Here is a 13,710-nt window from a genome sequence, read left to right on the forward strand (position 1 = left end):
CAACAGTGTATTACCCACATCCCCTCCAAATTTTGGAGCCTTGGGGCCAGGAAAACCTGTGCTCAAACTCTGTTTCTGACATAGGCTGACCTTGGGTAAATCACTTGAGACTCAGAGTTCCTCTCTTCTTTTGGGATACAACTCAGAAGTATGAGATTTCTCCTTATCTGTCTAGCTATTATTACTCTCCTTCTAAGACTTCTTTGTATATAACTATTAATATTTAGATATTAACTTTATATTCATGCTTATTCATAGGTACTTGCTCCTCACCCTCTCATTAGAATGTGAACTCATTGTCAGTAGGGATTTCTTATTTTTTTTAAATTTATATCTCCTTAACCTGGCACATAGTACTTGGTATATGCAAGCATTTTATAAATACTCATTGATTGATTGCATATTCTTGAAGGGCCCAGGTAACTCTATGATTATGAGTTACACAGAAGGTAGGAACAAATAGAGACTCACTGGACATATGTAATTGCAGATCTATTCTCTATTCCTTGTTGAATTGAATGCCATTTTGCAATTTAAAAGGGGGATGAATAATCTTTTAATGTGGTGATTAAATCTATGCTATCTTTCTTTTCTCTAGTTAACTTCAACCTCCTGTGTTCTATAAATGGAGTGGAGCAACAAGTCAGTGGTGACAGAGTTCATTCTATTGGGCTTGTCTAGTTCTTGGGGACTCCAGCTTTCTCTTTTCTTTGTCTTTTCTTTATTTTATGGTGCTGCTGTGCTGGGCAATTTGCTTATCATTCTCACAGTCATTACAGACTCTCGCCTACACTCCCCCATGTACTTCCTCCTCAGCAACCTCTCCTTCATTGATGTGTGTCAGTCCACTTTTGCCACCCCTAAAATGATTGCTGATTTCCTCAGTGAGCAAAAGACCATAACCTTTGAGGGTTGCATGTCCCAAATCTTCTTTTTGCATGTCTTTGGGGGCAGTGAAATGGTGCTTCTCGTTGCCATGGCATATGACAGATACATTGCTATATGTAAACCCCTTCACTATATGACCATCATGAGCCGACGTGTGTGCACAATTTTGGTGTCAGCCTCATGGGTTATTGGCATCTTGCACTCAGTAAGCCACTTGGTTTTCACAGTGAACCTGCCTTTCTGTGGGCCCAACAAGGTGGATAATTTCTTCTGTGACCTTCCTCTAGTGATCAAGCTTGCCTGTTTAGATACCTACTTTCTTGAAATCATGGTGCTGACCAATAGTGGGCTCTTATCCATCATCTGTTTCATCCTTTTACTAATTTCTTACACAATCATCCTTGTCACTATCCGAAACAGATCCTCTACAGGGACTTCAAAAGCACTTTCTACCCTGTCTGCCCATGTTACTGTTGTGGTGCTTTTCTTTGGACCACTGATCTTCATCTATATTTGGCCGTTCGACAGTTTTCCTATTGACAAGTTTATCTCTGTGTTTTTCACTGTCTTCACTCCATTCTTGAACCCTATCATTTATACTCTGCGAAATGAAGAGGTAAAGGCAGCCATGAGGAAACTAAGAAGTCGTCATATAGGATCCAAGCAGATCTCCTAAGTCATCATTATGATGAGATACCTTCAAATCTGAGAAGTCCAAATTGCCTTTTATTATGTCTTTATATTGCTCTAATGATCATACTTCAATTGTTACAGTTGAGTTATAGATATTAAAAGGGACCCTCCATACAATCCTGTTATAGACCTATTATTTTGTGTGGGATTGAGATAGATAGCATGGGTCATTAGGTTGTCAAAAAAGGTAATAATACAACAGAGAGCTGGAAAGAACTTTAGAGATATATCATCTTATCCAATCCCTTAATTTTACTGATAAAGGAAAGGGATATGCATATATGTAGTATCTACAATGTGCCAACCACTGTGCTATATGCTTTACAAATATTATCTCTTTGCCCTCACAAAAAATTCTTTAAAAAGAATCCTTAAAATTTATATTTGGGAAACTAGAAGTTAATGACTTTGTGAGATATCAAGGAAGCAATGAAAAAAAACCAAAAGAATGAAAAACAGAAGAAAATGTGAAATAACTTATTAAAAAAAACAAATGACCTGGATTACATATACAGGAGCAACAGTTAAAGAATTATTGGATTACCTGAAAGTCATGACCTAAGGAAAAAAAACCCTGGACATCATAATGCAAGAAATTATCAAAGAAAAATGCCCTCATATTCTTGAACAAGAGAGTAAAATAGAAATTGAAAGAATCCACAGACCAACTACAGAAAGAAATCCCCAAACAACTTCAAGGAATATTATAGCTAAATACAAGAGCCCCCAAATCAAGGAAGAAATATTGCAAGCAGCCAGAAAGAAACAAATCAAATACCATGGAGCTATAATCAGGATCATACCGGACTTGGCAGCTTCCACATAAAAGGATCAGATGGCATGGAATATGGTATTTTATAAGGTGAAAGATCTAGGTTTATAATCCAGAATCATCTATCCATAAAAGCTGAGTATATTCTTTCAGGGAGAAAAAAAGGTCATTCTATAAAATAGATTATTTTTAATAATGTATTATGAAAAAATAAGACTTTAACAGAAAATTTGATGTCCAAAAACAAGACTCAAGAGAAGCCTGAAAAGATAAAGAGGAAAGAGGAAACTTAAGGGACTCCTGAAGGTCAAACTGTATGCATTCCTACAAGGAATGAGGATATTTGTAAATCTTAAAAATTATTTTATCAATAATAAAGCAGTTAGGAGTATACAGAGACAGAGGGTGTGGAAGTAAGCTGATCAGGGTGACATTATATATAAAAATAAAATCAAAGGGTTAGAAAGATGATTGTACAAAGAGAAAAGGGAAGGGAGAGATGGAATGGGGTAAATTATCTCACATACAGAGGTTCAAAAAGACTACTATGGAGTAGAAGAGGATGAGCATGGTGATGGGCAATGCTTCAATCTTACACTAATCAGAATTTATTGAGAGAATAACAACCATTCTTATTTGGGTATAGAATCCTATCTTACAGAAAAATAGAAGGGGAATAAGACAAGAGATAATAGAAGGAAGGAGGAAGTTATGAGGTGATGTTTAAAAGCAAAATACTTGTGAGGAGAAACAGAATGAAAGGAGAGAGAAAGAGCAAGATCAAAAGGGGAAAATGAGATTGAGGGAAATGCACAGTTGGTAATAATAATTGTGAATGAGAATGGGATGAACTCACCCATAAAAAAGACACAGGTAGCAGAATGGATTAAAAACCTGAATCCTACCATAAGTTGTTTATAAAAAACACATTTGAGGGAGAGTGAAACACACAAAGTAAGGGTAAGGGGATGGAACAGAATTTATCATACATCATCTGAAGTAAAAAACCATGAGTAGCAATAGTGATTCAGACAAGGCTAAAGCAAAAATAGGTCTAATTAAAAGAGATAAAGAAGGTAATTACATGTTGTTGCCAAAATGTATTATAAAAAATTAAGTAATATCAATACTAAACATATGTATATCCCAAATGGTATAGTCTCAATATTTTTAAAGAAGAAAATAAATGATCTTCAGGAGGAAATAGACAATAAAACCATATTAGTGGTGGACCTCAACTTCCCCCTTTCAAACCAAAAAATAAATATGAAAGAAGTAAAGGAAGTGAATAAAATCTTAGAAAAGTTAGAACTAACAGATCTCTGGAGAGAATTGAATGGGAATAAAATGGTATATACCTTCTTTTCAGTAGCATATGGCTCCTACACAAACATTTAATATATATTAGGGCATAAAAACTTCATAATCAAATGCAGAAAAAGCAGAAATAATAAATACATCTGTTTCAGATCACAACCCAACACAAATTATAATCAAGAAACCTCCAGGAAAAAACAATTAAAAATTAATTGGAAAATAATCTAATGGCTTCAAATAACAAATTATTGAAGCAATCAACAATTCTATTAATGAGAATCACAATAAGGAGAAAGCATATCAAATTTTATGGGATATAGCCAAAGCAGAACTTAGGTGAAAATTTATAGAGAAAATGCTGATCAATGAATTTAGCATGCAATGAAAAAACTAGAAAAAGAACATATTTAAAATCATCAATTCAAGACTAAATTGGAAAACTTCATAATTAAAGAAGAAATTAATTAAATTGAAAGCAAGAGAACCATTGAACTAATAAATAAGAGTGAGTTGGTTTTATGAAAAAAATAAAATATACAGAACATTGGTTAATTAAATTTAAAAAAGGAAAGAAGAAAAAATAATCAGTATAAAATATGAAAAGTATGAACTTACTTTCAAAGAAGAGGAAATTAAAGCAATCATTAGGACCTATTTTGCCCAATTATAGGCCAATAAATCCAACAATCCATACAAAATAAATGGATATTTACAAAAATACAGATTGCCCAGATTAACAAAAGAGGAACTAGAATCTTTAAATAATCCCATATCAGAAAAAGAAATTGAACAAGCCACCAATAAACTCTAAGAAAAAATCCCAGGGCCAGATGGATTCACAAGTGAAATCTATTAAACACCAAAAGAACAATTATTTCCAATACTACATAAACTATTTGGGAAAATAGGCAGAGAAAGAATCCTACCAAATTCTTTTTTATGAAACAATTATGTTTCTGTTACATAAACCAGGAAGAACAAAAATAGAGAAAGAATAAATTATAGGTCAATTTGATTAATGAACATAGATGCAAAATTTTTACATAAAATACTAATAAGGAGACTACAGCAATATTTCACAAGGATCATTCACTATAACCAGGTGGGATCAATATCAGGAATGTAGGGCTGGTTTATTATCAGGAAAACTATCAGCATAATTGATGATCTCATTAACAAAACTAATAGAATCACATGATTGTCTCAATAGATTCAGGAAAAGTCTTAGACAAAATAAAATACCCACTCCAATTAAAAAATACTAGAAAGCATAAGAATAAATGGGTCATTCATTAAAATAAGTAGTAACTACCTAAAACCTTCAGCAACTATCAACTGCAATGGAGATAGATTAGAAGTCATCCCAATAAGATCAGGTGTGAAGCAAGGCTGCCCACTATCATCATTATTTAATACTGTATTGGAAATGCTAGCTTTAGCAATAAGGAAAGAAAAAGAAATTTAAGGAATTAAAGTTGGCAATGAGCAATCTAAACAATCACTCTTTCTAGATGATATGATGATATACTTAGAGAATCCTGGAAAATCATCTAAAAACTAGTTGAAAAAATAAATTTAGTAAATTTGCAGGATCCAAAATAAATTCTCATGAATCACCAGCATTTCTATATATTACCAACAAAGTACAGTAGCAGGTTAGTAAGATAAATTGTATTTAAAATCAAACTAGATAATATGAAATACCTAGAAATTTACTTGCCAAGGCAAACATAGGAATTATACAAACACAATTATTAATATTTTTGAAACAAATAAAGCTAATTCTAAAAAATTTGGAAAATATTAATTGCTCATGTGTAGGCCAAGCTAATATAATAAAAATAACAAATGTACCTAAATTAATATATTTATCCAGTGCCACACGAACCAAACTACCAAATAATTATTTTATAGAACTAGAAAAAATAAAAGTCATCTGGAAAAACAAAAGGTCAAGAATATCAAAGAAACTAACAAAAAAAAGTGAAGAAAGGTGGCCTAGGAGTACCAGATCAAACTGTACAGTGAAGCAACAATCATCAAAATAATCTAGTAATGGATAAGAAATAGAGTGATAGATATACACTATACAGAGATAAATGAGCTTAGCAGCCTAGTGTATGAAAACCCCAAAGATCTCAGTTTTTGAAAGAGCTCACTATTTAATAAAATCTGCTGAGGAAATTGGAAAACAGTATGGCAGAAGCTAGGTATTGACCAGTATCTCACAATGTAAACCAAAGTAAGGTCAAAATGGATATATAATTTAGATATAAAGAGTGATACCATAAGTAAATTAGGGGAACATAGAATAGTTTACGTGGCAAGTCTTTGGAGAAGGAAAGAATTTAGGACCAAACAAGAGGTAGAGAGAATGATAAGACACAAAATGAATAATTTTGATTATATCAAATTAAAAAGCTTTGGTACAAACAAAATTAATGTAACCAAAATTAAAAAGAAACAACAAATTGGGGGAAAACCCTTTAAAACAAATTTCTCTAAGTCTAATTCTCAGATTGATAGAAAACTAAGTCAAATTTATAAAACTACAAGCCATTCACCAACTGACAAATGATCAAAGGATCTGTACAAGTAATTTTCAGATGAAGAAATCAAAGTCATCAGTAATCATATGAAAAAATGTTCTAAATCACTCCTGATTAAGGAAATACAAATTAAAACAACACTAAGATACCATCTCATACCTCTCAAATTGTGAGTAAAGATGTGGCAGTAAAGGAAAATGGTAAATGTTAGAAGGGATGTGGCAAAATTGGGTCACTAATGCATTGTTGGGGAAGTTGTGAATTGATCCAATTATCTGGAGGGCAATTTGGAACTATGCCCAAAGGGCTATAAAACTGTCGATACTACTGGGTCTGTATCCTGAAGAGATAGTAAAAAAGAATAAAGGATCTACTTGTACAAAAATATTTATAACAACTCTTTTTTGTAGTGACAAAGAATTAGAAACTAAGAAGATTCCCATCACTTGGGGAATGGCTTAACAAATTGTGAAATACGTTTATGATGGAATACTATTATGCTATAAGAAATAATAAGCAAAACAATTTCAGAAAAAGCTGGAAAGAACTACATAAACTGATACAGAGCAAAATAAGCAGAACTGGGAGAACACTGTACTCAGAAACAGCAATATGATATCATGATTATCTTTGAAAACTTGGCTACTTTCAGCAATGCAGTGATCTGGTACAAAAATGAAAGACTTTCAATGTACTCTTACATCAATTACTAATATGGAAGTGTGCTTTGCAGGACAATAAAAATAAAAATGTTTTAAAAAGAAAATGAGGTTTAAGTAAGAAAGATATCAGTTTTTTTTATTTTTTAATTTTTTAAACCCTTAATTTCTGTGTATTGACTTATAGGTGGAAGATTGGTAAGGGTAGGCAATGGGGGTCAAGTGACTTGCCCAGGGTCACACAGCTGGGAAATGTTTGAGGCCAGATTTGAACCTAGGACCTCCTGTCTCTAGGCCTGGCTCTCAATCCACTGAGCTACCCAGCTGCCCCCTATCAGTTTGAATACTAACTTTTTTTGAGGCTGTTTTGTTTAGCTGACAGAAATTTATATGAATCCTATACAATTGTGTGGGATGGGGTCATGGACAGTGGACTCTACCACTGAAAGAAGTTCACAAACATGGAACTCAGAAGCCATAGTATAAGACAACAATTGATTCTTTTGTGAAAGGTCATTCTCTAGCTTTGGGTGCCTAAGGAATGTCAAAGTTTTGAGTCCAAAGATTGGATTTATAGGGTCTTCTAATCAAAGAAACTCCCTCCCCTTCCCATCTTCCTCCTCCCACCTTTTGTTCAGGCCAGACTTCTTTAAATGAATTACTTGGTTGTAGCTTACAATAAGTGAGTTAGACATCTAGTTAAATTAGATTACAAAATAAGGGAGTTGATGGATTGTGAATTACCAGTAGGTGGACTCTTTATCCCCACAGAACTACTCCACCCTTCAAGGCCTGTGACAGGCCAAGGTTTTGTTTTAGGGTGTTCTAAAAGGAAGGGAAATCACTTACTTCTATCTAGGTTCTTAACACTGCTTATGAGAAAAACACAGATTATATCCCACTCACCATTTTTAGGGAAGTAAAATAGATGATCATTGGTCTGACCTTCTTAAGTCTCCCATGAATGGACTGAACTCAGGAATACTTGAATAGCTAGTTGTTCAATAAAAAAGAGAGCATAGGATTTTACTCTGACCTATACATAATAGAATCCAGAGATTTATTTCATTTTTCATTTTGTTGACATTGTTGCTATTGTTTATTTTGCTTTTGTTGCCAAATAACAGATAATAAAAGAAAGAATGTGGGTCAACCATCCCAAGCATAGAACCAAAATGGCCAGCAACTGAAGAGATGAAGCCCAGACTTTTGTAGTAGGGAGAAGTTCATCAACTATCTGATTAGACTTGACAAATACTCATCAAGCAGAGAGAAGAGATGTTTTACCATTAGATAATATGCTTAGCACAGAGATGATATGTTTAGTGGAGAGCAGAGATGCCATGTCCAGCAGGGAGCTATAGAGAACAATGTGATTATGTCCAGAGACAATATGATATCCCTATATTTGATCAGATGTATGATTAGCCCAAGACATGCATATGTTTTGATCATATCTTTCTTCTATGTGTGTGTCATCTACACAGGTGTCTTTTGCCCTGCTTATTTATGCCCTGGAAACATTAGTTCCTGATTCGTGATCCACGATATACATTCTATGACCATATGTCTTTGCCCTGCATGAGTACTTCATGATCATTTGTGCTGTATGTATTTTTGCCCTCTCTACATGTAATGTCACAACCCATGGAAAAATGTAATTTATTTGTGTATGGGCAACATATTTTTTTGTGTGGGATGAAATTGAAGACCACCCATCCAAATGATAATAAGAACCTGGAGTCAAGAGAGTGGATAGTAGAAAATGCATTCTTTATTCTTACTCATGAGTAAGGAGACACTCCCTAATGGTGATGCCCAATGCATGGGTATAGATGGAAGCATTTTATAGATTCCTGATACAAGGCCCCCTCCTCTCTGTCCTGGACCACATGGTCTGGGGGGTAGAATTTACAATCCAGGCGTGAAAGTCTAGCCAATTAGAAAACAACAAACTCCCCAGCATGAGCCTTATCAAGAGGGTCAACAGGCTAGTGGGAAATGTTATGAAGAGGTAGTTATATCCCCAGAAGATGCTCTTTCTGGCTCCTAAAGGTCAGAGGAGATAAGAAGATAGGATAGCCAATTGGTTTGCTTTCTTGAGATAAGCATCCTCCCAACTCACTAGGTCTCCAGCAATAACAGAATGTCCACAAGGTCTTATTTGAAACCCTAATAAACAAATAAATAAATAAATAAAGGTTTCCATTCTCTAATGAGGTCTATAATAGTATCCCACCCTGAGAAGGACAAATTAATTCTTTTCTCTCTATGCATTTTTGTTGGCACTTTACTTGATATGCCCTTTTGGAATATCTTTTATTTTGAATCAAGGCGCCCTCTAACCAGTTAGTAAAATAAAACCCATTATTTGAGCCTTGGAAATTTTGGTTCCAAATGGTATTAACAACCACTCAGTACTTTGTCCAGATGCCCACATTCAGGGATGAGCTGGACCCTCTGTGGAAGAGATGGTTAAATTTTCAGTGTGAACCTTTTTATATCTCAGAAATTATCAAACTACATATCAGAATTTAATTTACTGTTTTCTGGATTGTCTAGACTTCAGAAAGTAGTAGAGTAAATGTTAGTCATTCAGATTAAATTTACAATTGTGTTAGAGAGCTGGTTGTGAAATATTGATTATAGGAGGTGCCCCAGAGGCTATATAAATATAGGCTAAATGCACATTTCAAAATAACAATTTTAGAGAGATTCATAAACAAGTTTTGGATAAATGATCATTCTGGAGGGTAGGGAAGACCGATGTCCTGTGGAGCACTTCAGTCAAGGTTATATTATAATTTTAAAAATCTTCACTTAATATATCAATAAAGTATGGTATAGAATAGAGTGAATTCTTGAAGTTAACATGTGTAACATGATAGGTTTCAGAAGATGTATAATGCAGGTTTTCCATCCCCTTGAAGTCTCATGTCAAGGCAAACAAGAATCAAATCAGCATATGGCTCAATATGACAAAAAAAAGGTCCCATATTTATAGTTGATCTATATGTAATGGGTAACTATAATAATAAAATTTGATGATTTATAAATTAAAGAGTCTATTAGTGAAATAAACAAAAGACAAAAAAGCCTATTTTTTTCTAACAGCCTAAAAACTCCAAGGAAATGCTGTATCTCACCTGAATAATTCAAATTATGATGTTAAACCAAACACTCCTTACCTCAATTGTGGGGGCATGGCCTATCTCTCTTGGCAGCAAAAATTTGGAATAATAAAATAATTCCCTATCATTGTGCTTAATTATTCTGGATAATATATTTGTAAAGCTTATAGTCCTTGATGACTTGGACTTTTTTTTATCTTTTTGGTTGTTGTTGTTCATTTCTTCCATTTTTGTGTCCCCTGTCCTTGGCAGTGCCTCACACACACTAGGTATTTAAAATGCTTATTGAATTGAAATCTTACCAAATCATCTGGATGAAAAATGAAAATTTCGGTCAGTATTAATTTATGTTCATATGGCTTTTCAAGATTTACAAAGATCTTTCTTCACATCTCTAAGAAAAGGCATTGGCTGTTATGGTCAAATTTCAAAGGCTCTTTGGAGTTAATCAAATCCTGTAGCTCTCAAAGGAAGAGGTCAGAGACAGTATGAGTGTTTAAGCAAAACAAATTTGTTGCCAACTACTCTAGTACCTTACTATATAAAACACATTTTCCTTAGGCAAAACCAAGTATAAGGTACAGCTTAAATCCTGGGAGTTCATAATTTCCCCTCCCATATTCATATTATAATCCATATTACAACATCACAATAGCATTTGCATTTGGAATAAGCAAGTGATCTATATTAATTGCCACCTTCCACCCCCACACCCCCTGCTTTATTTTAGGGCTTCAGGAGTTTAGTACTTTATCTTTACTGGTCCAGGAAGGAAAGGGTCATAGTTTCTACTCTTATATAATGTGAGAGAAAAAATCCCCTACCCCCTAATATGAGGATTAGATTTTAATATTAGCAGTAGCCTTTAGATCAGTGATTCCCAAATTGGGCACCCCCCCCCCCCCCGTGGGTGCTGCAGCGATCCAGGAGGGCAGTGATGGCCACAGGTGCATTTATCTTTCCTATTAATTGCTATTAAAATTAAAAAAAATTAATTTCCAGGGGCTCTAAGTAATACTTTTTTCTGGAAAGGGGGTAGTAGGCCAAAAAAGATTGGGAACCACTGCTTTAGATAATCATAATTATAATTCTAAGACAGTTAAATAATATTAGCATAAGTAATGATCTTAATAGACCTTTTGTGATTATTTTAGCATATGTTTTAAAGTAAGATAATTGCTTAACTATATAGGTAATCATTGTAAGCATAGGCTTCAGTTTTAGCATTAGTCTTCAAAAATGCTATATCACACATTCTTGGCAATCATGGTTTTGAACTTGTGACTGGGTCTTCATTAGCGTAGAGACGTTTGCCTTGGTTAGAAGTCTGGTGACACCTCTTCACCTCTGTATACATCCCTTACTGTTAAAAGGGAGAAAGGGAATCCCTGGAATGATGTTATAATGGTTAGTTAGTTTGTGTTAGTGAACTAACCCCCAAGGGTGCTCCTACCCTTTTAGCCAGAGAGCTAATGACTGCTCTCTGTGCCTAACTGAATATGGTGATGATAGAGGAAAATGTAGAGGTATGAATCAGATTAAGGAACACTGAAGGAATAGAGATTGTCAGGTGGTTGGGAACTTTTGCACAACTTTACTTTCCCCAATGTCCTTTTAAAAATCTAATTCCTTAGTGAGTTTGAAAAGAGGTCAAGACTAGCATCTTAGCATCAAGTACAAATTAATGTTTAAATACAATTTAATTGAGAAAGTTCATCTTCTTTTCCCTCCATTTAGTAGAGAAAACAATAAGAAAAATGAATAATAATAATCAAGCCATATCCTTTATCCATCAGTCATCTACTGGCTTCAGGTAAGAGGGGCTGATGCACAAATCAAAGCAGCAAAGTTTCCTTTGAAACATTTTTACAGTTTTATAGAACAAAATGCAACACAGTTTACAAAACTCTACACAACTTAGAGCAATAAATGAAAGTGTCATTATTATCATCAAAGTCTATAATAATTACAAGAAGCAACAAATAGTTTAACTAGTATTGAAAGTTTCCCATGCTTGACTGCATAGCCAACTGCTAGAGACCCATCATAGACAAGTTCAAAATTCCTTGGTCAAAAACAGACAAACTATTATAAATTAGACTGTAATTATAGGAATTATTTGTGAGTTTTATGTGAGACTTCTCCCAAGATGGTGTCATAAATGTCTCCTAGTTTGTTATATCTGAGATATAAGGTCTTTGAGAATAACTATATTTTTCACGAAACACATTTCATGTTAGATAAATCTGAGGGAGTTTGGGCAACAAACAATCCATCCCTTAGTCAATAGAATTAACTCCCACTTACCCAACTACTAGGCTTCTCACCCTATCCTATGCCTCTCCATCGCCATAGCTATGCACAATTTTCAGTTACAAAAATGTATTTTTAAGTAAATTCAGGTGTCACCAAGATGTAGGACTTGGACAGAGTGCACCTTGGGATAAATTTCTTAATGCTGATATAAATATAGAAGATGCTCTTATCTACAACTAAGAGAATCCATCCTTCCCAAGAAGGAATTAATGCTTCATGAATAAGGAGAGACAGTATCGAGATATATACCCATGCCAGTACATTTTAATCTCCTTGGAGCATGGGTATGGTCCTTTGTCTATTCCTTGCACTTGTCACGTTGCCTCACAGTTGATAGAAATTTAACAATTTTTGTCTTCCTCTTGTTTTTCACACACACTAGCAGGATCTCATAGATCAATCTTATATTTCCATTTGGCCCAAATTGTGCTCACATATCTTACACCCCCTATGAAAGACAAGTATACTCTGTTTATCCTAGTATAGTTACTGAAAATGATCATGATAGGGCAATAATCTCAATAATATCTAGAATTCCCTCAGCAGTCATAGTATCTCCCAATTAAGGATCATTACAGAATATGACAAAGCCTTAATCAATGATTAAAGACCATATCCCTTTTATGATAATATGTTTTGGGATATTCATAAGAAACATGAATCTTTACATCTGGATTATTTAAAATTAATCTTTCCATGTCACATTCTGAGTGCAATAATTAATTTAAACAGGTGTAGGACAACTTCATGCAGAGTCTTAGTAGTGACCATCCTAATAGTCTTGAGGACTTGGAAAGCCAGTTGTTGATTGCTGGATCTTAGAGGGCCAAATTTTTGACTCTGCTGGACATTGCTGTGGAGGTTGTATATGTCTTCTCTCAATAGTTGGAGACTTTTTCGGGGTCTCTAGTTTTTTGTCTTATTGATAAGGGCAGAATTAATGCAAGAGAAAGTCAATCAATCAGATCATAATTACCTCTAGAAAACAGTGGAAGATAATCTAGGCCCATGTTGGCAAATCTATGGCATCTGTGCTGGAGCATGTTGGAGGGGGCTGCTCCCTTCCGCCTCCCCATGCATGCCTGAGAACATTTCTCATCTGACCCACTCCTCTGCCCATCAGCCCAATGAGAGTACATCCTTCTTCCTCTGACTGGTGTATGGTGGGAGGGCTCACATGTGGCAAGAAGGTTATGGTTTGGGCAATTGGTCTCTAAGTACTTTAAAAGGTTCACCATCACTGACCTAAGTTTTCTTAGTCCCATTCACCATGTTACAGACTTCTGTTAATGATGCCCTTGTGGGAGATTTGATACTTTCCTAAGAGATATCATACAGTAAGTCTTTCTCCATGATGTTGAAGGAGTAACCACCATATCATTCTC

At 34.6% G+C, this 13,710-nt stretch overlaps 1 protein-coding gene across 1 annotated transcript; it reads left to right on the plus strand.

Annotated features, from left to right (window-relative positions):
- Positions 1-625: 625 nt before the first annotated feature.
- LOC123255461 (olfactory receptor 4K1-like) lies at positions 626-1,564 on the plus strand. The gene has a single exon (XM_044684249.1). The coding sequence runs from the start codon at positions 626-628 to the stop codon at positions 1,562-1,564; it is 939 nt and encodes a 312-aa protein (XP_044540184.1).
- Positions 1,565-13,710: the final 12,146 nt, after the last annotated feature.

The sequence above is a fragment of the Gracilinanus agilis genome, unplaced genomic scaffold, assembly GCF_016433145.1.
Source record: "Gracilinanus agilis isolate LMUSP501 unplaced genomic scaffold, AgileGrace unplaced_scaffold46981, whole genome shotgun sequence".
In the NCBI taxonomy this organism is placed as follows: domain Eukaryota; kingdom Metazoa; phylum Chordata; class Mammalia; order Didelphimorphia; family Didelphidae; genus Gracilinanus; species Gracilinanus agilis.

What these genes read in the sequence shown, in the direction of transcription:
- LOC123255461 (XM_044684249.1), top strand. Translation starts at nt 626, where the DNA reads ATGGAGTGGAGCAACAAGTCAGTGGTGACAGAGTTCATTCTATTGGGC.